The 25,643-nt window shown below is 51.5% G+C and overlaps 1 protein-coding gene across 3 annotated transcripts in view; it reads right to left on the reverse strand.

Annotated features, from left to right (window-relative positions):
• The window catches only part of Jupiter (microtubule-associated protein Jupiter), a 71,410-nt gene extending 46,479 nt beyond the window's left edge, over positions 1–24,931 (reverse strand). Inside the window, exon 1 of one of the 3 annotated variants that reach the window (XM_070535140.1) lies at positions 24,577–24,931. In XM_070535140.1, the coding sequence (XP_070391241.1) occupies positions 24,577–24,635 (59 nt within the window). In that variant the 5' untranslated portion in view covers positions 24,636–24,931. Of the gene's footprint in view, positions 1–5,255; positions 5,597–24,576 lie in introns of those variants that run through there. The other 2 variants (XM_070535138.1, XM_070535139.1) reach the window with 2 other exon arrangements.
• Positions 24,932–25,643: the final 712 nt, after the last annotated feature.

A 25,643-nucleotide genomic window follows, 5' to 3' on the forward strand; every position in this document is an offset into this window, starting at 1 on the left:
TTGGCGCCTTTATAGAGGGAGGTCTTCGCGTTTGTCTTTTTTTTTTTCGTGACATCTATATGTGAATGGCTCGTCGGGGACCACAACGTAAACGACAACAGCGGCGGTGCCCTTTCATCTCGGACGTCGCACCCCCGTTTATTCACCGGCGCGACACACACGCCGCCTATTGGCGGCATTTCTTTCCTTTGAACGCGCGGCTATTTGCAGTTGTCGTTTAGCTAAATTTATACATGCGCTTAAAACGTGTACGCACGCTCAAAACACGCGAGCTGGCGTTCTTGCCTGCGGCTATTCCTCGTAGACATGCCAAAGATCCAGGACCACTTATACAAATGACTGCTCGATTACAAGGCAAGCACCGTGGTCAGGGTATGCCTAATGCCTCTCGGCAGTTGCAGTTATATTTCTTTATTTCCTCTTCGCGATAACACTGCAGAAGAAAGATTTGTACCAACTAAAGTTCGTCTGGTTCGCTTAAAAGTGTGCAGCATCGTTGAAGCCAGAGCTGAAGGTACCACCTGGTTAGGGAGAGCCAAACGAGCAGACGTGCTCTGACGTACATTCTTGCCACAGGCACTTATAATGAAGATAGCACGTCGCCATATCATTCGCACCTAAAAATTGTAAGGCACGCGCAACACTACTTCACTCGACCCAACATTTATACTTCAAGAAAAATAACCGAGACATCAGGATCTGACTTGGTCAGTGACCCAAGTTTTTCAATCAACATTAGAATCACTTCAATGCAGCTTCAAGGCATGAAAATGAGCGTCTTCGTCACTGAACAGTGTATGGCTTCACCGACCAATGACAGTGGGAAAGGTGCCAGCTTTCTTGCGAGTCCATGCATATGCGAGCATTTTAGGGAATTCTGCCTTCGCTTCACTGCCATTGAATGCTCGAAGTCGGCCACAAGATGGTATGGAACAGGGAATTTGCGATAAATATGAATTCACATGAAGTCTGAGCACATAGCTTCGAGTACAAAGTTTCAATCTAGTAGTTTCTGTGACCTACACGTTCACATTTGTCGTACAACCCGTATACAGCAAAGATTTGTGGCCAACTGTGTACACGTTAAATGTGGGCATGGGTCTGCATTAAAAAAAAAAAGAATTTCTCGTCAACTGAGGCTGTTAACATGAAGCCAACCAATGCACTTAGATATTTGCAATGGTACTGAAATTCCTGCGTGATACAGGGTTGGAAAATTAATGGTAAACCGTGCGGGTCATCGTGCACGGTTTGGAAAACGCGCAACGTGTTGGGCACCGTGTCAATTTGATTGTGATGCATCGTGTTGCTAGCTGGACTGCGAAGTGTTTCGGACCGCATCGCGTTCAGGCGGAGCAAAATGGCCGGCAACTCTTGCACGGCCGCCCACAGCAAGCAGCAGCCCTCGTCCTCCTCCCGAATTCTTCAGTCTCAGGTTATTTACATTCGATGAATTAAGGAAATTTGTGTGTGTTTTCTCTTTCGCAGAACCCTCTGTCGGCATATTTTTTGGCAATGGGTGTACGTAAATTCAAAGCTGCTCGAATTCATTGACACGGAGTTTTCTATTCGTCATACAGAAAGTCGTCCGATGAGAAACAGTGCCGCGTACACGCTCGGCTTCCACGACAGCCCGCAGTGTAGGCGGCCACAGCCGGGCGGTCCACTGCGGCGTGACAGCTCAGAAGAAGCCGCCGCCGCGGCGTGCGACTTGGCGCCGACCCAAGCGGCGGCGCGCGCTCTGCAGCTCCTCAAGCGCGCTGTGTCGCCTCGCGCCCCCTGCGCGTCGTCCTCTTCCCAAATCCGTTATCTGCGCTTCGCGGTCTGCGACCGTACTCTCTCCGGGCGGTCGTGCCCGGCTTTCCTATTCGGGACAGCGGCTCCTGGTTCGAGACGGCGCGCGGAGACATCCAAGTAGCCGCCGCCGCCGCCGTATTTATAAACAGCACGGGGCATTGCACCCTAGGCCGCGCCTTCGCTGTGCGAGGCTGGCGAACTGAAGAAACAAACGAAAGTCGGCGCGACCCAGTGCGCGAGACGCGAGGGGAGAAAGGGGCTCGCTGTTCTCCGGATCGGCCGCATGGGAGATCACCGCGCAAATTATCCCGCCGAGCGAAGTGTGAACGTCGGCGGGAATTGTTGCGGTCTGCGGATGACTTGCTGGCGTGGCGATATACAAGCGACGTCTCGCCGCCAGTTCGCGGAGCACGCCCTGCGGGTTGCATTACCCGAGTTCCTCGCAGGATGTGCTTATCTGTGCCGTTCGCGGACCCTCACGATTGTTTGCCTAGGACAATGCGCTCAAGCGTGCTTAGCAGACACACTGCATTCACTTATCGGTTACCTTGTGGAATGTACAAATCACCTGCGGAAAAAAGATCTAATTGAGATCCATCTTTAGTTTTATCAAGTTTCTTTGGCCGCTTCCGCTTTCTATAGTCGGTCTCACGGATATCTTGGTTGCATCCCGTCGCAAATGCCTTCGATTCACCAATGCGAAAAACGCAGTTTAGATCGGGCTAGTAGATGTAAGGCAGCTGGCTAAGATCAGAAAGTAGTTCCGAACCGCATGCCAAAAGGTTTCCCTCTAAACATATGTAGAGCGCTGCGAAGCAACACCGGTTGCTTCCTTCCAGCAGGCATGCATTTACCTTCACCTTGTGTGCGACGGGATTAGCGAAAGTGGTGAAAGAAATACGTTAGCTTTCTAAGCAGGCAGAGCGAGGCCCATTATTGATGCTCGAAACACAATGGGGATAACGACAGCACGCGTGTGAAGTTCGAATTAGGAGCGAGAGAAGAAGAAAGTACGAACAAAACCAGCGAAGGCTGAGGACCCGAAACGTCACGGCTAACACCCTCTGAGATCCGCTACATCTCGCAAAGCCGTTGTTAGGCCGCGGCGTGATCAGAGCGCCAAGTGTCATTTAGGCGTTTTGCTGTTGCGCTGCCGCGTCAGTCGTTGTATTCGCTAAAACGCGTCCTTCGCTTCAGCGGAGCTCGTCGGAGAAACGTTAGCGCGACCTGGAAAACCTAACGTGTACCAACACAGCTGGCGCGCGATGGACCAACGGAAAGAAAAAAAGAACGAAGGAAAAGAATGAAAGAAGCGGGCAGCTAACGCACTCACGCGACCTACTCTGGCTCCTCGACGGCTTCGACGTGCGTCGAGGGCCGTCACGATGGCTGCACGCCGACGAAACGGTTGGCGGCGTGAGGAATAATCAAGGAATGTTTTTCAGCGCTGGCGCTCCCTAAACTTGGCGGTCTTCTTCTGAATCCACGCACACGATCGTTATCACGGAAACAGCGAGCGCCGAAGAGGAATTCGACGAAACGCGAGAAGTTTCCCCGACGGCTGTCATAGCAATAACGATAAGAAAAGTGTTTTACTTCTGAAAAACGTTGCCGAAACAACCCCGATACACGCACAATATCGTAAACCTTTGTTTCCTTTGGGTTGGTTTTGCATTGACAGTGTTTCAGCTAGTCGACCCTCATCACAGACACACACATAAAAAAAAAGAACAGCTGAAATTAATGAAAGTACTGTAATGTGTTCATTTCTTATTGGTTACCCTCACTCAAGCTGCTCATAAATGCAACGAAGGTCACCTTTTTATTATTATTTTTTGTCAAGGTTTGAAAGCATAACTTTTAGGAGAAAAGAGATTCAGCTTCTTCACTACCATAAATAGAACTACCCGCAGTTTTTTAAATGGGTTTCTATATGTGTAATATCATTCTCGTCAATATGATAATGCCATATGCAAGATAATTCAGTATGATCAGAGATAAACCGATATAATCGTATGCATGGCATGCAGACGGTGACGTTCTATACATCTCAAAGAAGGCAAGAGGCGGGCGAGACGTTTTGTAAACAGGAATTGCCTACGCGTAAATGCACATGCGGCTGATAACCCGTTCGGCCGCACGGTGCAGGCGTATACGTGAAGACAAGGCGCCAGATTGCGTTTAGATTTGTGCGTCAAGGTCACCAGAAGGTGTGCGTGTGTGTCTAGAGTGGGTGGTCTGCTTTCTCTGATGCGATCAACATTAAAGTGGGAGCACGGCTTATCACGCGGAATGTGAATAGTATCCGCTCGACTCTGAACCATAATTGGAACGTGTACGTGGATGTGACTAAATAGACGACTCAACCACCGGAAACGCCCTTTCTGGCATCCGCGCGTGTTATGGCGCTAAAAGTGACTGAATCATAACTGTACGTGGGATCGTTCCCCACCTGCGGCAAGTTGCTTTTCATCCGCTTTCATTTCCATTAATTTATCGTTTCTTTAATTCAATTAGTAAGTACAAATAATTTCCCCCTGTGCTATCCTTGGTGTCTTTGTTTGTTGGCTTCTTACGCTTATGCTATGACCCCTCGGTTAACCCCCTTTCTTCTCGTTCCTCATAACTTAGTCGCTCTGGTGTCTAAGTCTGCACCGCAACAACTCCTGCGTCGAACGAACTATGCACCTGCTACTGGACATTAGTTACGGCTGCAGCTTGAACAAAGTATCCAGCCTGAAGTCTAAGTTTCAGGTTATCCTCCGGCTGGAAAATCTATTTCCTACATATGCTACAACGTAGTGAAGTAATTCGTGCATCTATGCCATTTGTCCTAGTAGTAGTAAAACAACATATACATGAACCGAGCCTAGTTTTACTTATATCTAGTTCGATCTCGGCATTGTCCACTTGCAAACGACGACTCGGGCGATTTATGCGACAGGGTACTGCGGCAAGGCAGCTTGCCCGTTAAGCACTGGCGCTGCGGTGTGAGTGAAATAGGCATTTGCGTACAGCGATCTACGCGAGCATGTTTGTTCGCTCAAAACTGGCACGTGCTGCCGTGTTCCACAATCAGCACAGGCTTCGTTCAAGTTTGCCCAGTGGGCACTCCCAGATTACGCCAGGCAAAATATTCGCAGCCAAAATATTCAGATCACACCGCTTAACTTTACCGGGCCAATATAGAAGCGAACACAAGACATCGGACAGGTGGACAAAGTGACACATGCGCCAAGAGCAGCGCCTGGAATGCGCGGCTTGCAAAAGTCGGGGCAGGTAGGTGATCACATGCCAAGGCAAGAACGCCTCGAAGCGGCCATAAAAGGAGCACTTCCCGCATCCAGTAGGCGGCTTCAATCCGCGTCTCGAAAAGCGGATCAAGCCGCCGTGACGGAATCGCGAGCACGCGGCGCCGCCCGCACAAGTCGAGGAATGTCCAAAGATCGGCTCCGTACCTGATGTGGTTCGCAGACATCGCGCAGTGGTGGTGGTGGATGACGGACTCGTGTGCGGCCTAGGCGCTCCGAGACGGGCCGACAGTGTGCGTTGCGTGCGCTAGCGGCGGCCTGTACGCCTCTCGTCTCGCGCGCGCGTAATGCCCTCCTCCTGTCTCTCGACGGCGAAAAAAACTCGTTCCCCGACGCTGTTGTGTCGGCGGAAAAGAGAGGAGAGAAACAGCGGCCGGCGCCCCGGCGGCGGTCACGTGTCGGTGGGTGACGTCAGGTGGAGGGAGAGGACTCTCCTGGATTCTGAAAAGCCGCCCACCGGAACGAGCAGTTGCTGGTTGACTGACCAGGGAGGCAAAACTGTCTGGCAGAGTGCAGAGCGGCACTCGATCTCGCGATGACGTCACATCCTGTCGCCTATAACGTGCCCTCACCGCCTTCAGTACCACCACGCTCTGTAGCGTACACACACTCGACCTTTTTCCCCCTTGCCGTGCGCGCTTTTGCGCTCCGCGAAACCATCCAGGTGTGCGCAAGCCGGTCTGTGCGCGTACTACGGTCTGTGCGTCTCGTATAATAAGCACGTATAGCTGTGCGTGCGTGGGGCGGTGTCTGTCTCTCTTCCAAATGGAATCGCTGCACGCGAGTTCGCAAACCGCGTGTTGATGACTCGCGCCTACTACGTGTACGCTGGTGGCAGACGACGTGTGCACACCCAGATGGTTGGCGCCTAGCCAGGTGTGTGGACTTTCAGTGCGTGGACTTTGCTTCTAAAGATATTGGTCAGCTGGTCAGTTACATTCCGATATTCAAATGCTGGTCTGTTACATTCCGGCCGTAACTGCTACGTAACCCATAGATGTTGCGGTCATATGCGCTGTCCATGAGTACTGGATGGCGATCTACACGTGACGTGAGCGTACCGTACGTTTCAAAATGTGTGCAGCTGTCACTGCTTATCACTGCCCCTCACCCTCTTCTTACCATCCTTTCTCTCTCCCGGTTAAAAAAAATTTTTTTTTGACATGTCATGAAGTTCAGAGTGAAAAGTCGGAAGGTGTATATAAAAGTGTGTGCAACGTATACCACTCCCTTTTCTGCACTCTTTCCCTGCACGCCCCCAAAACAAAGCAGCGCCGCTCGGTTAAACTGTCAATGTGAGAAAGGAAGCAACGAAAACTAATGTTTCAAAATCCACACAGGCCACCCCGTCGTTCTTTCTGTTTTCCCCCCGCTTCGCTTTATCCCATTGCTTTAATTAACTCGAATGGGCTACGCGCCAAGTTCACTGACCCGCTGTCGCCTGCGTGCGTTCTTGTATAATGGCGTCTGGCTGACGCAATTAGTGCGTTCGCAGTGCTCAGCCCGGGGCCCGTCCGCTTCTCATCAACCGTTGTCATCGGGTGCGGCATAAGCAAAATGGGAGCACATAATTGTCGCTCGACGCATTCCGGCAGCTATTCACTAGGGGGGAGGGGGGAGGGGGGGGACACAATGGGCGGCTTTGTGCGCCGCGTCCTACAGACGAAAGATCGTAGCGTTTGCTGCTGTACGCATGGAAACATTGGTAGAAGCCAAAAGGGACGCGCGCAGCTGCGTGTTTATCCATGGTTTATCATACGCCCAAGGCCAGTATGCTCAGAATAGGCCCCTTTCCGAACGCCGTGCATCGCTTGGCGAACAAAATAGAAAAAAAAAGGAAAGAAGGGAAGAGTAACGGAACAGATTGATTGATGTTCGTTTTAGGGGCGCTGATTTTGCAGCTTTGCGGTGCTATGCGTGGAGCGCATGCACTGCAGGAATACGCGATGCACTGATTAGCACTGTAACGTCGGAGTAAAAGTCAAGACATAATTTTAATTGCAGTCGTTAGTACAATTCCGGTCTAACGTACGTGCGTTTATTAGGAGATACTAATCCGAATGAAGCGAAAAGAAAGCCGTTTCTTTGGGTCGTCTGAAGTGAGGATGGACTGTAAAAAAGAAAAAAGACTCCCAAAGGAATCTCGCTGTTGTATTTTCTGAGCGTATACGCTGGATCGGCAACACGATACCACGGAGAAGCGAGGGCAGATATTTCATCCATCTTCCATTTATAATTTGCTCTGTAATTTTCTTTTTTAACCTTTCTGCGGTATTTTGGTTCACAAGGACTCTACTGTATGGCACTGGATCACTCACCTCAGAGGTTATTTACATGATCCAGTCCTAGTACACAACTGCAGGTAACCATGACATTATTTGCGTCATCAGGTTGTCCGACCGAGTCTTAACAAACCTCACCAAGTTCTGGAAGCGCTAGTCAAGTATGCTTACGAAGTGTCAACTATATAAACGACGATGTCTTGCTCTGTGTGTGTTATGAAGAAACAGCGCTGCCCCAAAGCACCGAAGCACTCTGTCAGCCGAGCGTTTACGGCTCCGTTCTTAAGATCACCCCAGACGGGAGCGGAGCTGCTTTCCAGGGTGCCTTGTAGCTTACATCACAGCGTAATGATGACAAAACGCTCTGCCCCCGACTGCAGGCCCAAACAACGGCGTCTGGCGTTCCACGCTGTTGAGCGAGCGTGAAATGGTGACTGCAGCAGAAATAATTGATGGCGCAAAGCGGCACAATTTGAAACAGCATTTCGTCCACGCAATTCGCGTGCGCTGTGCTCGTGACACGGGCGGAATGATTACGTCGAGGGCGCCGAGCGTGCAGAGTTTCGAGCGCCAGCAACAAGGTCCGCTCTAATTTCTCTGCGGGATGCGACAATGTGCGGTGTCTTCCGAGCGCGGTGTCATTTTGAATGCTATTTCATACGTCCTATGGGGCATGAGCAAGGGGCAGCACTTGTCTTTGCGTAAGGGACAATTCAAACATGCCGGTGTTCCTCTCCCCCCGTTTTAATGGTTTTCTGAGAGCGAGAGAATTATACAAAGACAATATTCTGCTACATAGCGCACAAATTGAGACAAATAACATAAACTATAAGAAAAACGCTTGTGATAATGTATTTAAAGATATGTGAATGCACAAACTGCAGCATATCATACTTTCTTGGTCGCCACGAAGCAACTAATATGTATCACGGAAAAAGAAGAGAAAGAAAAGAAAATGACTACTCAAATATGTGCCAGCGGTTTTTACTATAGTTTTACAGGATGTCACTTGGCAGACCTGATCACGAAACGTTTCTGCGTTAAAAATAAAGCCAAAACCTTCCTGACCCTCACAGAAACAGACTATTGCAAAGGCGTGTCGCGCCAGCTGCCGGACTAAAGCAGTGTTTAAGCTTTGGTTAATGATTCAGGGAGAGACGTCGCTGGCCTTCTATCCGGTTGAATGCGCTTTCTTTAATTTTTATTTCCAAGTCACGTAACTGGTTTTCGGCCTTCTCTGCAGGACAGGGGATGCCATTGCCACCTAATCCCGTAATCCGCTTTGCGGACCGAGAACACAAATTTGCGAAGTATCACCTTGCCAAGTTGTTATCATTATTATTTTTTTATCGTTGTCACTAACGCGAAAACAATGGCTTAAGCAAGCACCGGGTCGCTTAGGGGCACGCTTTCTGTCCAGGATAACGGCATCGTCACAAAGCCAGCCTCCACGGCGGGCTGTTCGAAAGGAAACTTCCTTGGGGGTTGGTTAACCGTTGACAGCGACCCAAAGCGCGGAATCAAAGACCATCCATCCGAGCGCGCTCCCAGCGGAAACTTTCTGCTGAGTCGATTTCCTCTCGCGTGACTCAGGGAGGAGGGTCTCGAAGTGCATTTCGCCGTCTCTTTGCCCCAGTGCTGCAAGTTTCCGCGCCATGGGGGCTGGGGAGAGGGGGGAGGGGTGAAGCGGAGTTATAACGGGCGGGCTGGGTTGGAAGAGGGGGGGGGCGCCGAAAAGCCTCTTCCCAATCTCGGCCACCCCAAAGGATACAAGACTCAGCAGCCAGCCGCGCTGCCTCGTTGGCTGAACGAACCAGCGTTGAACCCAATCTCGCCAATAGCTGGCGCCTTGCCGTCGGCAAACTCAAAGCCCTGGTCGATGTTCCCGGGTGTGCTCCCTGGCTTACTTTGTTTGTTGTTCTCGACGGCACCGCTCTCCTAGACGCGCTGATCTGAGCAGGCTTCCCCATCGGTCATCATTCAAGGCGAAGATCACCTAACTCGAAGAGGAGCCGGGTATGGCGCACGGTAATGTTCCTCCATGCATGGTGCGGACGTGTCTGCTGCCGCCTATGTAGAGAAACCAAGCAGGCCTGTTTGCCCGACGTGCGCTAAGAAAACGTAAAATGAACGGTTAAAGTGCGAAGGCATGCAAGGTGGCGGGACCATATCAGACTTCCTTGAGTTCTATGGCTGGTCTACAGCAAGCTTTCGACGGAATGTTACGACTTAAACCACAGCAAGTACCATCGCTCATATACAACGTGCTACCACAGTACAGCCTTCCAAAACAAGTGGTGTCACGCGTGGCCACTTATTTGACGCGGTGAGGTCGTCGAACAGGATACCTTATGAGCTCACTTTCGGTCATAGCACATAATCGCGCTTTACGGCAGAACGAGCATGCCCTCGATCGATGTTTCAATCTGAGTGAGCGCCCTTATACAGAATAGTGTACATAGGGGCGGCGACAAATGGCAGCTCGCACTTGACTAGGCTTTGCATCTGCTAAGTGGAGCATAAATTGAGCTGCAATGGTGTAGTCCGGAAAGTTGTGTAAGACATCACATGTACATGTGCCGGAGGCGGAAGTGCAGGCCTATCTCGACGACGGGTGTTGGTTACTCGTATCAATGTTTATTGATAACTAAATGAAGAACATGTTTGCCGTATGTGGCCCTGACGTTTAGAGCATATTGTATGCGACGAAGCCTGTAGCTAAGCTACATATACAGTTTTCGATAAACAATCACGTACGCTCATTGCTCACTACTTCCTCTTTCTATTCAGCCTTTCTCGTACCCCCCTGTGTAGGGTAGCAAACCGGACGCTCGTTTGGTTGATCTCCCTGCCTTTAATCTCCTTGCTTTTTCTCTCTATCCCTCTGCCGCTCCTTATATCCGTGTCACTTGCGGTGCATGGAACATTAATAATGGTAGATTAAGCCCCCTAGCGCTGTTAAGTGAGAACTAAATTTCAGAGAGCTGAAGATAACACAAGATGTCCCACAATGGTTCAAGATATACAAGTCCGCAAAAAGTGAACGGTAAGAGGCGCGCCCATAGAGGTGCCAGAAAAAGTGACCAGGGTGTCTGACCGATAGTAGGACGTAGGATATGAAACCAGTTCGGGCTGAGCCATTATGTCGCTCCACACCGTGCTTTGCATCCGTAGGTTTTTTCCTCTTCACCCACATCAATTTGATTAAAGAGCCATCGTATGCGTTCTTCAAGAATGCGCATTGCCATCGCCTTAGCAAATCGGCTGAGGTAGAGCTTTTGATACTGACCTGCAGACGTTAACGGCACTCGACCTAATCCACATCATCAATGACTGCAGTGGTCGGCGTCTTTAATAGTTGGGCACAAATATACAAGAAAAGAGAATAGACATAGTTGAATGAGGCGTATACCTTAAAGGCATTCTTTTTCTCCCCGCATAACAAAGGCATGCGACGTGTCTTCGTGGTCTCTTTAAACGTCTGCGCCCCGTTGCTAGACTTTGATCACGCTTCGTTTATTTATTTTTATCACTCATTGTAATCATGGGTTTCAGCGGGCCAATTTCCCGCGGAGGAAGAGAGAGCTACCCGCTAAAGAGCGACTCGCCGCACTGGTCCCACCCATATATGGAACGCTGGTCCGCGACCGCATATTACGCGCCGATTCGACGCCCGCACAGGGCGGCGGTTGCCCCGTTGACGAACGCAGACAGCCCAAACTCGGGGGAAAAGACAGAATCAAAACAGCGTCGTGATGTGCCTCACGGTTCAACGAACTTTGCGTGTAACGTCAGTCGGCGTGGGTGGGTCTAGATTTCTTTCTTTCTTTTTTGCTTCTTCTTCGCTCTCCCGGCATATCACGGCGAGTCTAGAGGGGAGGGGAGGCCGGCCAGCGATCAATTGTGTTCGCGTCGGCGTTGCTACGCGACTCTCGATGATTTGACGCCATTGTCATGTCATTGGCCTTGAATTCGACGCGCGCGTAGCCACGCTGAAGTCGATACGCGTCGACTACGCTACTCGGTTTCGCTCGTGCGGAGTCAAACTGCCTAAAGCGCTGTCACGGAGATAAGCGTCTCTGGCAGCATACGTCAACGCTTCTTGGAACTGAATGAGGAGCATGTCCGCGCTATTCTGTCGCATCGAATAGTTGTGTTCGTTGCATTCTTCAGAGTGATGTTTGATGATTTGTGCTTTTCCTTGCGGAGTGATAAGTTAATTTATCCTGCAATTTATTTGCATATTGAGTAACGCGAACAAGCTTTAGAACGCGCCTTTTAGTGCAACAGACTAATAAACGTTTTTCATTTTTCAATGTCGCGCGAGACGCTTTGTCGGTATGTTCGGAGCCAAAGCACAGATTCAGCAGCGAAAATGACATTTGAACATTTTTTCGTAAGCATACAACATGATTTTAATTTTTCGCATATTATGCGGCGTCATTAACTTTTCAGTGTAGCACTTTCTGACCTAAGTCTACCGTAAATCAAGGTCTCTTGATCCTAGTTGCATAAGCGCAGCAGGTGTAACTTTCGCACTAGTGTCTTTGTTCGCAAAGGATGTACATTGGGCAGAAATTATATCAATCAATCAATCAATCAATCAATCAATCAATCAATCAATCAATCAATCAATCAATCAATCAATCAATCAATCAATCAATCAATCAATCAATCAATCAATCAATCAATCAATCAATCAATCCCGTTGCAGGACGAAGGCTACCAGAGACCGTCAATGAGCTATTGTCCTGATCGCCATATCAAATGTGCTGTATGTCTCATATAGTTCCTTTTTTATACGCTAAGGACAATACGTAATCGGTCAGAGCTTGGGCGGCAGCACAGCGCTGCACTGGACAATTGCATGCTTGTCTTCCACAGGAAACAGTAATCGCGATCTGGCTCCGTAAATAACCCTTTGTGTGCACCCGTTTCTGGCCGTGTAACGTGTTCATGCAATCTATCTCCACTGCTCCTAGCGAAACAAGGGCAGCCCTTTTAGGCATACCGATTCTACAGGTCTCATTAACGCCGTTTTATATCGCTCCACACCTATAATGAGTTCTCCGCTGTTTCTGCCTGTAGGCCACATCCATCAATGCTTCAACAATGTTGGATGCATTGGACTCGTTTGCCTACGCGGCATGCTTATCGCCTGCCAAGCCAGACGAAGCGAACGCCCCGAGGAATATTCGTGTTAAGGTATAGATCGAGAGGTGCGAATACGCCAGCCTCAGCGGTCACGCCTGCCGTATTTGCATCTCTATGGCCGTGGCTGTGACCTCTTTCCAGCGCTGCGCGAGACTTCGCCGGGGATTCTTTTGTTCATCTGACCGAAACCAGCCGTCTCGATGATTCATCTGTTTTCTTTTAAACAATAGCTGAAAGAGAGCTTTGAGATCACCTCTGTGTGGGTTTTGGGATTATGTACCTGTGTGTTGAAGGCCTTCCACTCAGCCTGCCTCTGCAAGCTTGACCTTCTATACAAGCGCCGAAGAGAACCTACATCCAAAAGTTCGCACCTCAGCGGGCTCTGAGAAGTCGAACAAGAACTGATCTTGTTCCAGTCAGAGTCCCGCGCATCTTCTCAAACAACAGAAGCACCGTCGAGTCAGTCGTCTCCCAGGACTGTACGTACAGCAAGCCCGGACGAACTATAGCTGTCCAAGAATGGAAGCAAGCCAAGTGTGCTGCAGCGCATTAGGGAAGCTCATATCGAGTATCGGAAGCCAGAGAAGGAAAAGGAAGCCTTTTACGCTCAGCGAAGCGCATGATGACGTCATGGGCAGCCAATGACGTGTCTTCAGCCCCCCAGACGCGGGAGCAAGCCCAGGGGTCTCGGCGCAAGTTGCTGACCTGCCCGCCCCGCCGCCGTTGGTTGCGCAGGGATCGGGGGCGATTATTTTGTAAGTGGGCTTAGGACGAAGCCCCGCCGACCCGAGTCAGCGTCCGTCGGTCTGCGACCCCGAGACGCGGTGCATACCAATGCGCCGGCAGCATCGCTTGTGGAGCGCCGACTCACGCGCGCTGCAGGGCCCGCTAGATGTAACGTTTTGCTTTCTTTTCGGTACGCTGATCACTTTTTTAACGGTTTCTTTCACCCTCCACCGTGGCACTACTATAACCACGACCCGTGGAAACTGGAGCGTCAGGGATGCTACAGGCGTCAGCTGTATTCGTTGGTCGGTACACTCACTCACATTCATTCCGGCGAGAGTACCAGCGAGTATTAACATTATGCAAGTGCAAGAGCAAGTGAGCGGCGATGAGTCAGGGCGTGCACGACTTCGAGTGTATAGCATATATACCAGGGGCCGTATGTTCAAGTTCGACTGGTGACTTTAGGGGATGTCACATGACTTTTCCTCGTCGTAACGCCCAGCGTATCGCCTGACTGGAGCGACGGACGACATGGCGTCGAGAACTACGCGAAGTGAAAATAACGCTGTTGGGAATTGTGCTATTTCCTTTCGCCACATACTTTTCTGCTGTCTGTATGAGTGCAATTGCAGCCGTACTCCCGCTAAACAGGGGCGTAGCCATGGGGGTAGGGTATGTTGGGTGCTATTACCCTCCCCACCCCCTCACCCCCCCGCCTCCACCAGCCGAAATTTCCGTATACGGATACTTGGCTAAAAACTACGTGCAACAACCAGCCCCCCGCCCCTCCTCCCGAAAAAAAGAAACAAGAAAATAGGCGAGCGAGTGAGAGTCGCTCGTACTTGAGGAGGTACATGTAGAGAAATTAGAGACTGTCTGTACAGGCGAACAGTAACATGGATTATGGCGCAGACGTCAGCGTTGGCATTAGTCAGGGCGTGTGGAGCCTATATTAGCGAACCGTTCATCCTTGTCGTCTGGAGGTCGTAAAGAAGGCTGGCGCTTACACGCGAGCATCAAGCGGACACGAAACAGGCGAGCGTGTTTACGACGACACTTAACAACAACGCTCCACTCATGCGTGCGTGGGCGCCTCCGAGTGCATGTATATACGCACACACCGGAAGCGGGCTCATCAGAACGAGAAGCTTTGGATGCGTGCACATTGATCAAGTGTTACAAAAGCGCGGCCTTTACGAGTGCTATATATAGTTAAAAACAGGCCTTCGTTAACGGCCAGCCTCTCATAGCGATATGGCCTGCTATGGCTCGCTTCCGCTGTGATTGCGTTACGAACTATTCATCAGGCGAACATGCATGAGAGGCACGCTTTCGTAATGACCCTGAATGACAGGCGCGAGCTCGATCCGCCGACAACGGAATATGAGCAGAAGCATAGCGAGCGGCCGAAGCGTACATCACGATGAACTGAACACGTATAAGGCTGACTAGAACGGCAAGTTTGTCAGGTCTGTAGAATCGCACAGTGAAAAACTTAACAGGGCGAAGAAGGACCACGACGCAAGATAGAATTGACAAGGCCAGTGCCGGTCTTGTCCAGCCGATATACATTGCGGTACCGTCTTTCCTCACGCTGTTTGGCTTCGATCATCAAATGTCAAAGCGTGTATGTATAGTTTGGTATCGAAGTCGTCACGCACGATACATATTATACGCACGAGACAGCATATAACCGGGGCTCAATTCGATGTCTGAACTGGTAAATATATAGGATTACATTTCAGGTCCGATGCATAGGCCTCACGCGACCGATTATCTGTTCCGGTGGCGCTGCGCTAAACGATAGGGCAGTAATGAAAACTGACGCCTGTCATATTTGAATCGAGCAGCAGTTATGACCTCTTTTTAAGACAGAGACCCGGTCGTGTCTTCTCGTCAGCGCATCGACGAAAGAACCAAGCGAAGCTCCATGGGGACCCCGCACAGCGAGATGAAATATTGTCTTGGTTGCGTGCTATATATATACAGGCTCCTACAAAATGAGAAATGCGTTGTTTTGTTAAGCAACTGAGCCGACAGCCGAGTATGATGCCTCTGTTTCAGTAAGACAACGAATTCCTGTTCATTTTGCAGCTTGAATCGGCGTGCGTCGCAAGACCGCGTCGGCAAATTAGTCGTTAGCATGCGTTCTTGTATATTCAACCAAAGTCGCTGATATTGTCGCTGACACACATGATTCGCGTGCCATCGACCATTTACGCAATGAACTGTAACCCTGAATGCTAGAGCACGGGCCGGCCAAGTTGCCGTTAGTGACACTGGGTCGTCACAGCTGTCATCAAGTGAAATTCGAGAATGCCCATATGCGGACAAACGTGCCTACCACGTCCACGTGTTCATCTCTTCTCGGTATTCAGACATGCTTAGGGTATGCGCAATAGGCCGTGAAACACGACGCCCCGGAATACGCCTCGTCGCAAAAGTACGCCTATATATGCCGAGTTAATTAATTCACGTTTAGCGCACTGCGCGCAAAAGCTGCGTACGCGTTCGGAACAACGGAAAGTCTCTGTGCGCGCGCGCTTACCAGAGTGGGCGAAAGTCAATGTCGTTCTGCGGCACTTTCGTTGACACAAGCATGCGAGGACACTTCATGGTTTGCATGCAAGCAGGCGCTAAGTCGACTGAAATGACACGAAGGACAGAGCGTGGCGTTGAACGCCCACCGAGGCTCGTGAGACAACAAAGATGCGAACACATCAAAGCACGACGAAGTGAAGACAAGTGGTACGGAGTCAAGGCAAACCTGCGAAACGGCTCTACGGCGCTGTACGAGCCGTCTCCTACTAAAAGCGTGCATTATCGAGAACGCTGCGAGCCGCGCCGAAGCGGTCACTATTCTTGCAGCCGAGAGGATAGTGGCAAGTGGCCCATGCTACACTTAGTAGCGAGTTCGGGCAGGCCGGACAGGGTGAGCTCATATAGTATCAGTGGACGCGCGCTGGCAATCCTGATAATGAGCAGCTGTTGAGCATGAGTTGGCCAAATAACCGTAACGATAGGCTTCCAAACTTTGGAAGGATAGCGTGGATACATTGTGAAGGCACAATTATAATTACTCCGGAGTAACTAATCGAAGTCTGTGCCACACGGACTTATTTAGCCCAGTAAAGGATTTCTTGTCTTTGTCGAGGCTTAGCGGTTATACTGCGCTTTCGGCGTAGAGGACGTGCTTTGAATAATTGACACGTGTAGCACAAAACCATTAGACGTAAGCTGGAGTAGCTCTGGGTGATTGCCTCTCACATGCACATACATAAAGGCACAAACAGCTCCGACCTAAAGTGAGCTGGTTGGCGACTTACCATGCGCGAAAAAAACAGAGCGAGAACGACAACAAGCTTAACTGCGCTGTGTTCTGTGTCCCTAGACCTTTGTCCCGTCTTCGAGTTTTCTTCGCCGTGATATACAAGGGCGCTCGCCAGAATCGATGCCTCTGCAAGTGTACTATGTACATACAGGTGCGAATCTATATATGTATCAAATGTATCACGACAAGCGCCGTCGGCGATGAATCCGGACACATCCAAGCAAGTGAAGAGCCAATGGTCTTACAGCGACAGTCGATAGCTATATCACTGAGAGATATGTGGTGCGCTGGAACGCTCGCGCTCCCTCCGTTAGCCTCGCAACAGCGCTGCACGCTTTTTTTGTCGTTGCGACAACTCGTCTAGTTTCTCCACGAGGCGCGCAGCCGCACACGCCACGACTATCATCTCCCTGCCCGCGCGTTTGCGGTCGTGCTCGGGGTCACATATGCGTGGCTCGCCAAAGGTCACACGCACCGGCGTGCGCCAGCAGGTCCCCCCCCCTCTCTCGCTTTCCTCGTGGTTCCCCGCAGGCATCTACTGTCTGTCTTGTTCGTCTTACGGCTGGCTTTTATTTTCTCTTTATTTTCCTTTTTGCTTTGTCCCGTTGGGCCTGTCGTTTTTTAAGGTCGCCCCTTCACGCACCACTTACAGACGTGCGAGCGACGAGTAGCGCGTGAGAGCTCTTGCCAAGGCGCCTTACAGGATGTGCCAGCAGCCTAAGACGAGTAAGTAGGCAATGTCCGTTCCGCATTCGAGAATTGCCGTGTATATATATAAGGACGCGTGCGTTATAGATTGCACGGCCTCGCGAAAAAAAAACTAGAGAGTGTTCACCCCCTTCGACTTATATAGGAACAACGCTACCGCACCTCGTTACCCTATCTATAGAACAGAATACACCAGAAGAGAATTACACCAGACACAACAAAGGACGATGGAGAGTGCGACAAGATACGATGAAACACGGCAAGCTAGGTCCGAATTTACGACATTCTCGCGGTTTGTTCTATTCGAACACAGCAACTAAAGCAGTGTTGAATGATCTGAAAAATAAAGAACCACTAAAGTGCGCTACACGACAGGCATAACCGAATTCAAAGAAGTTACAGAGTAACATAAGAACCGTACGACAGGCCTCTTGCATAACGAAATCCTTTTAAGGCAGTGAAGTGAACAAACGCTGAAACACGATCTCAGCGCTGCTGTGGGGAATATACGCTCAACATTGGACATTACTGCCAAGAAACAATATAGCGTACCGCAGAGAGATTACAGTTGTGCGCAATACGACGGCACTTGCATAAGGACATATCTCAAATGACCAACCTGACACAGGAGACACCCGCATACACGCAAAGTGATCATATATTTACAGACAATGCACCTGTACAACAGGCCGATTCTCTCACTTGAACCTGAACTCAAGCGTCCGTGTAGATAAAAACGAAATCAAAAGTCGTGGGAACGTCATTCGGAGATCATCGACCCGCTTCGACTACACCAAGCCGCGCCGGTTAAGAGGTGTAGCGCTCGCCCGCGGGTATATTAGCGCGCACGTTCGCAGCTTCAGTGTTTCAACTTGTATTTACATCATGACGTGGAAAGCCCGTAGAAAGGGAACACGGATTTGAAACAGGCATAATTGTCTTTTGCCTTGGCGGTTATACGACAAGCTGGCGATAAGGGACACAAGATGACGGAGCAGACGAGGACCAGCAAGCGATTCTCATGGACTTAGTGCTTTCTGTGTTTGCAACAGCCCATATATTACAAATGAATGAATGAATGGAAATGACTGATAGCTTAAGTGCTCTAATCAGGATTTTTTATGATGATTAATTTGGTCACCTGCAGCGCTAGAGGCGTGCATTTCGGTCGAATACATCGACTAGCCCAACAAGAAGCTTTCGATGCGAGCCGCGCCGAGACCCACAGCAGCGTCTTGCGACGCCATTAACGAGCGCTCCCCGGCGCGACGGCACCACGCCTTGCGACGCTCGCTCGGGGCATGGCTGGCCGGCGAGGCCGCGGCACGACGTGCGACATCGACAGCGACGTTTGTTCCCGGCGGCCGTCGAAGCACCGGGGCGTCGCCCCGCAGCACCTGGCTTCCTCTTTCACCGCGGGACCTTCACTGCGCCCCCTCTCACTCATCGCTGGCGCAAATGTTTCCGTCTCCCGGAACCGTACGTTTTTGTTTGCCGCCGGCGCTCCTGCACGGGCGTCGTGCGCCCGCGATCCGCATTCAGGCGAGCTCCCATTCGGGCTCGGCCCTCACAATGGCGGCGCCGTTCGGGGGGTCGGCAGCGGAGCAGATGGTTTCCGGCGCATCGCTCAGCGAAGGAGCCCGGCTTCTTCTGCGCCTTTTCTTCTCACAGCGAGGTGAAAAGCCTCCTGCGCGACGGGGGTACAACGCGCGCACATGCGCACGAATCGAGGAGCCTTCCGTCGGTATCCGCCTGCCATGCGTGCTGCGTGCCCATAAAACTCTCGGGAGACGCTCTCTCAGCTGCAGTGGCCAGCATCCAGACGTGCTGTCATGTAATGTGGTTCGTGAGCCCGTTTGTCACCTGGCTTGACAGTGTCGTTTCAAGATCGGCGCACATGAGAGTTGTGGCTCTCTGTGTCTGAAGAGCTAGGCCTCGGCCATCGGAAATGATGATGCCGAGATGGCGTTCCGAGCCGCGGTGGAGTAACTGTGTTCTGCACTGCCAAATTGCGCCATATTGCCGAACTTAGCCATGTTGACCTTTTGAGCCAACCAGAGAAGCCGTAGCAGCCTCGTGAGCCAATCAGAGCAGACAAGATGGCGATTATTTACAATATGGCGGAGTTAGACAGCTTCCGGAATAGTGCCCCTGATGGTAATGCGCTTTGAAGGTGCGTCTGAAATGCAGAAAACTGCTGGCTTTGACTGGTTCGGAGCCTCCGTACACGTGTTGATCTATGATGAGAATCACGTGGGAGCTGGGATTCCTTCAGCAGCAACCATTTTGGTTTCGCCGAAGTCTAAAGGGCGCACGATGCTTATAGTAAGCGCGGGGAGGTCTAGACCATCGCATCCTTAGGTGCAGCCTAAATCTACTTCATCACACAGTCCCTCGCTCATCGCAAGCTGGACGCCTTGCCTCGTCAAAGAAAGCCAAGCGGAGAATCGATGGGCAAGCGTCGGCTCGCTTGTCGTCCTGTCATGCACATGGGACACGTGCTTTTTCCATTAGAAGCTTACACACTTCCTCTTTTGCTCGGCCTATACCGTGACAGCGCCTCGCGGTTTACTGTGTTTTGAAGGATTAACATAACGGATCGATACTTGCTGGCGAAGGTGCTTACGATTTCTAACACACTGTGCAATACGGTGTTCGCCTGTTCCGAAAGTCAACAACCACAGCGAACCCAGCGCATCTAAGGCCAATCTTTATAGTGGTGCTATTGCATTCCTGGCACTGGCCCACTTACAAGCTGAAGAAAGTTGTTGAGGCTTATGCATCACCTTTAGTGTCGTCCCACTAACATAAACGCCAAACACAATGCTAACGGTATTGAGTTCCCTCCGTCTACGGTAGCCCTGCGCGTTTTTGAATAGACGCTACATCCTTCGGTCGAGCTTCCTTGAGTTGTAGACACCATATTCTCAACACGGTACACGATGCTTCATTACTAAAGCGCAGCCTTCTTTGACTCTTCCATCCACAATGCGTGAACGGCCGAGTACACTGCAGGGCTGATTCTGGAGATAGTGTGTAATCAAAGCTAGGCCGGTCTGACACCAGTGCATTATGTGCGTGTCCCCCCAATAGTTTTACCATGGTTTGCAACTCGGGCCGATCCTGTCACAACACCCACGCGCCTCAAAACATTGACCAGTAGAACCTGCCGGGAAGCTATCGCTTGATATTTTTTATTTAGGCAATCATCCTCCGATAGTTGGACCAATTTTCTTTTTTTCTTTCCTTTTTGCTTTTATCCTTCCGTCTTCCACACTTGTGCAGAGTTAGTGTCAAGTACGCGTGCTATCTAACGAATGCTCATCAATTCGAAAACGTCAGGCTATTACAACGAACACTGTTTGAATGGCCTCGCCTCAGCGACACAAAGTCCGTCCGACCGCTCCTCCAGTGACAGGTGCACCCCGTTTGTCCACCACTTTCCGAGACGTTCTGGCGGCAATGTCTAGACCACTCAATCGATCGCATCCCTCGGGACATGTGGCAACGAGAGGACCGGGAAGCGACGAAACCCACGGAGGGAGGCAGAGCACGCCCTGATCTTGTTGGCACGCAACAGAAGCGACTTCCTCGCGCTTCTCGCCACCGTTCTTTCTTCATTTAAAGCGTGCGCGACGGCGCTCGCTCGAGTTCGCGGTTGCGCGTTCTTCCGTTGCAAAGGGGCGCAGCAGCGGCATCCTCGGCGTGCGTGGCCGCGCGCGCGCTACTCGGCAAGAGTGGTAGAACAGGTTCACTCTTTTTCTCGCGTAACCCCAGGCCGTCGCCGGCAGACGACCAGCGTCGCTCGTGATCATCACCGCGAGTTTTCTTTCTGGGCGCTCGCGTTTTCTTTCCTTTTTTTTTTCTGCGCCGCGGTCTTCCGTGCACAGCTGAACTCTACGCCGAGGGGAAGGGAAGAAAAGAACTGCCGTGCCAGGTCGCTTTGTTGCAGCGCTTCCCCTGCGTCACCGCTGCACGCTTCCTCCCGGAAAAGTGCAGAAAATAAAGGGTGGGAGGAGAGAGCACAGGCTCGAACGCGTGCTCTCTCTTCGTGCAGTGACAAGAGGAAAATAAGAGGCAAGCCTAAGTTACACTCGCTGGCTGCTTTCTGCAGGCGAGCAGCAGGAATCGGCCGCTAAATGACTGTATGCCCGCTAGCGCGCCCACGGGGGGAGCCCCTGCAGCCTCCCGCTTCACGCGCAGCAGTGGTCTTCTCCTATCGCTCGAGACGAGACAACGCTTCCTTCTGCTGCTCCTGTTGCCTCTAGTCGAACCCCCATATGCAGCACGCAGCAGGAGCGCCGGGCTACCTCCATTCCACCCGTGGGCACAATTGCTCACGGCCGGCCGCCAGGCAGCCCCGAGAGGCGAGCAACAGACGGCGCACATCGGCTTCTGCAGCGGCCGGCTGCGGCAGCAACTGACGCGAAGCCGCAGCAGGTCGCTCCTTGTAGCTGTCTGCCGGCGCGCCGCGTTCCTCACCCGCTCGCTGGAGTTCGCCGACACCGCTCACCTCGGGACGCCTGCCTGCGTGCCTGGCGCTTCTTGGAATGCGTTTGCTTGTTGCGGCTTGGGCGTCCATGCAACGGACACCCCGCTGATATCAAGGGAAGGCGCGCTTACGGTGGCTCTCAGGTCCCCTCGCATCAATCGCAGCCTGACGCGTCGTGATTACCGCGGAGTAAACGAAACGGAACAAGCAATCCCGCACACGGGAGTAACGTTAAACGGGCGGAAGGGGAGGGCGGCATTCCGTAACGTTATGTATGTACTACGTACGGAGTCGTCCGACCGCCTCTCGCGTATTGTTGTTATCAGGCGCTGAGCTCTGCGCCATTCTCACGAGCAGGGCTCCCTGCTGCATAATGTAATGGGGTACATCGTAGAGAGAGGAAGGGAAGGTGAGGGAGAGTGGCGCCTTTGGCAACGGCGACGATGATGTTTAGGCTGCGTTTCGTCACGCGCGATCGTCAGCCTAGCGAGGCGTCTTCTTTTCTTGGGAGGCAGGAATTATGCCCTGACCCCTCGCATAACGCGGCGAGTGCGCGCCGCGCAGCGTACTTTGACCTGCCGGCGCTGCGGCGGCTTTCTTGCCGCGCGCGCATGCACACGCTTCGGTCGGCTTTCCCACATAGCGTCGCCGCCGCTGCAAGGTTGATTGCGCCGCGGCGGCCCCGTGGATAACGGCACTGCCGGATGCGCGGAGCGCTGCCCTTGGTGCCGGTGGTACACGCGTGGCGTTCTCACGCTCCTTGTGTCCCCGTGCCGTCGTGCGGTTTCGTGTTTCTGCGATAAACACGTTGTAGTACCACGTGCCGACAACGCCGAAGCCTTACTCATATCTGGAAAGCCTCTTTAAAACCTCAGCGCGTATACGGGAATAAACGTTGAGCTTCGATAATCTGAGATGCAAGGGACCCGACGTTTCTTCTTCGGTTTCCTCGTGCACGCGGAAGTTACTTTCTGGTCGAGAGGAAAAAGGAGAGGGAATGAAACGGGTTTTGCAACAGTATTAGTGAAGAAGCTAAATGATAAACAGCGTGGTTTGGAAGTTAACGGTCGACGTAGCAGAAAGCTGTGGTTCGGAGACAACAATCTATGGCCCCCGCTTGCCACGTCTCGCTCAATGTTTTACAATTCCAAAGTCGTCGACGTCGTTCGGCACGTTTAACGGGAAGTCATATGAAAGCGACTACGAGCCAAGAGCGCCCGGAGACTGCGTTAAACAAGATTGTTTATCTCCCTCTGAAAGGAAAGCGAGTAAAGAGATATAGCTTGCGTTATGTCGCCAGCATCATGGCGCCATCAATTAGCCTGCGATGCGCGCTAATTGACAGTGGCGCTGCGCGCCTCTACATTGGACGTGCGGCTTCTAGACGCAGTGTTGCAAGTTGGGCGGGAAGCAAAGCGGAAAGGAACGCGCGGGCGTTTGGCCAGGAACACCGCCAGCTTGGCTGGAAAAGCTGCCGAGCTTCTGTGGTTCTCTTTTGCTTCGTGACGCTCTCCATAATCAAGCAGGCGTTGACGGAAACGTGCGACACGTCAAAGTGGCGGGCATCGTTCAGAATGTCCCACTGATGGATTTCAGACAAAAATGTCCTACTCAATCACGCATTGTACGGGCCATAGCCTAAAAAGAAAATTGCGAGCTACGTCGCGCAATTAGTTTAGGTCTCATTTATCCCAACGACTCATATCCACACATAGAGAGCAGGAGTAACTCGATACAACAAATACTGCTACGTAGATATATCACTGAGATGCCGCATAGTCTGTGGCATGGTAAAAGCCGAAGTTGCAAAAAATAAATAAAAATAATAAAGTAATAGTATTATTAATAATGAAAAAAGGTCACGAGGATAAAATCGAGTGATAATATCCATCAAACACCTTTGAAACTAAGATATAACGAGATAAGGTAACGCTATCCTTCACTCGTTCTTGCTCATACGCGAAATGTGCTTACATTTTTGTCATTCCGAAGTCAAGCTATATGAAACATGAGTTATATGCACGGACAGCACAGCGAGACCACTGCAAGTGTCGCCATAGTCGCAGTTCAGTCCAAGGGCGTTCACTAGTGAAACTTTAGCCAACGTCGTCACAGCCAGGACCAGTAGCGCATTCAATCACCTCGATTTCCCGCTCGGCTTCCATATTCCTTATCTCGCACTCAAAATTGGTCAAGGCAAAGCTACGAGGTCGCAATCGTACCTTCTCTTCTTTTTTCGTAATCACTATGTTGGCAGTCTCAAAAACGAACTGTAGTGCCGCATTTAAATGTGGCATATCTTGCCTGTCGTTGGAGCCGAGCCACAAGGATCTTCTTCCGAACGATCGGTGGGTTGAGTAAGGCACACAAGTGTATGCTGGACGGTAAAAACGCTGCCCTTAGTAGAACTCTACCGCAGAGAACAAGTGAAGGGCGCTACTATGATAAATATCCATCTGTCTTTTTTTTTTCTCATTCACCACCTGCAAAGTGTGCACCTGCGCAATTGAAACTAACTGCACTCAAGACCCACGCTGTCTACCACTCTTCGCTAACAAAACCACGTTGTTTTTTCAGAAAACGCGACACCCTTACATAAACGCCGGGGCTTGTTGCCACGCACCCAGCTTCCCGAAATCCCTTTCCCAGGATCCCGAATTTTCTCTATACTCAGTTCGCAAGCAGCAGCACAACACCGTAAAATGGCTCGTCGCCACCACCACACAGCTCAACATTACTGTCGGCATCAAGGCGCAAAGCACCGGGTCTCACCTCTTTCCGCGGCCAATCTTATCCAATTCAACGTGGCGAAAATCGTACACCGGGGCCATGACTGCTGCTGCTGGTGCTGCTGCGACGAAAGTACGCCGGAGGGTGTGTGTTTCAGGCTCTTCCTGGGCGTCACTGGAAGCTACTCTGCCTCTGTCGAGGGGTTGTTTGGAACAATGCCGCAGCAGAAACGCACTGCGCACAGGCTCTGTCCCGTAGAACGAGGTGATGTCCAAAGGGGCGACGACGTCGGCGCCGGTGTCCTGTGTGTGCGTGTGTGTGCGTTGCACGTAACGGCGCTTTTGCCTTCCGAGAGTCGAATAAACGCGCCGAGCTGCTTCCTCGAGACTCTTCTTGCCCGCTCCGGGGCCCTTTTATGAAGGGCGAGGGAAACAAGCGCTCCCTCTCCTTCCTTCTGCCGCGCCTCCTCCGCTGCGCGCCCTCTCAGAGAGCTGTCCTCCCAATGCTGCATCCTCTCCCTCTTTCTTTCGCTCTCCCTCTCTCGGAAGGAAAGAAACAAAGATAACACCAAGTTCGACGGCACGCGTGGCGGCAGCAGCAGCGGTTCGGCGGCCCTTTTGCAGCGTGGCGTCGTCTGCCGGCTTACCCGCTCGGTGCTGCTGCTTGCTGGTAGTTTGCGGAAAGAGTCTATCACGGACCTGCGTGGTGCACGCGCGTGTTGCACCTCACGCACACTCACACACGCACAACACGGGAGGAGTCTTTTCGTCCTCCTCCTCCTCCTTGCGATCGACTGATTTTGTGAATGGGGCGACGATATCCACAGCAGCCGCCACTGCGCTTCGATTAGCTGACACCATTTCGCTTCTTTTGTGGAGCTCCCCTCTCCCATTACATCGTTGCCCTGAAGAGTCGTTGACGGTGGCTTCGGGAATATTAACGATAATGGTGATGAAAAGGGAACATCAGGCTTCGCGTTTCATATATCACGCAGTTTCCTTTTCCTTCTTTTGAGCCGGCAGCACTTGCCGAACTACTTACGCTGCGCTTCGCCGTTGCTTTTGTCCAGATGATGTCGTCGCTCTCATGGCCTGTCGCGTATGTCGACC

Source organism: Dermacentor albipictus, chromosome 3 (genome assembly GCF_038994185.2).
Source record: "Dermacentor albipictus isolate Rhodes 1998 colony chromosome 3, USDA_Dalb.pri_finalv2, whole genome shotgun sequence".
Taxonomy (NCBI): domain Eukaryota; kingdom Metazoa; phylum Arthropoda; class Arachnida; order Ixodida; family Ixodidae; genus Dermacentor; species Dermacentor albipictus.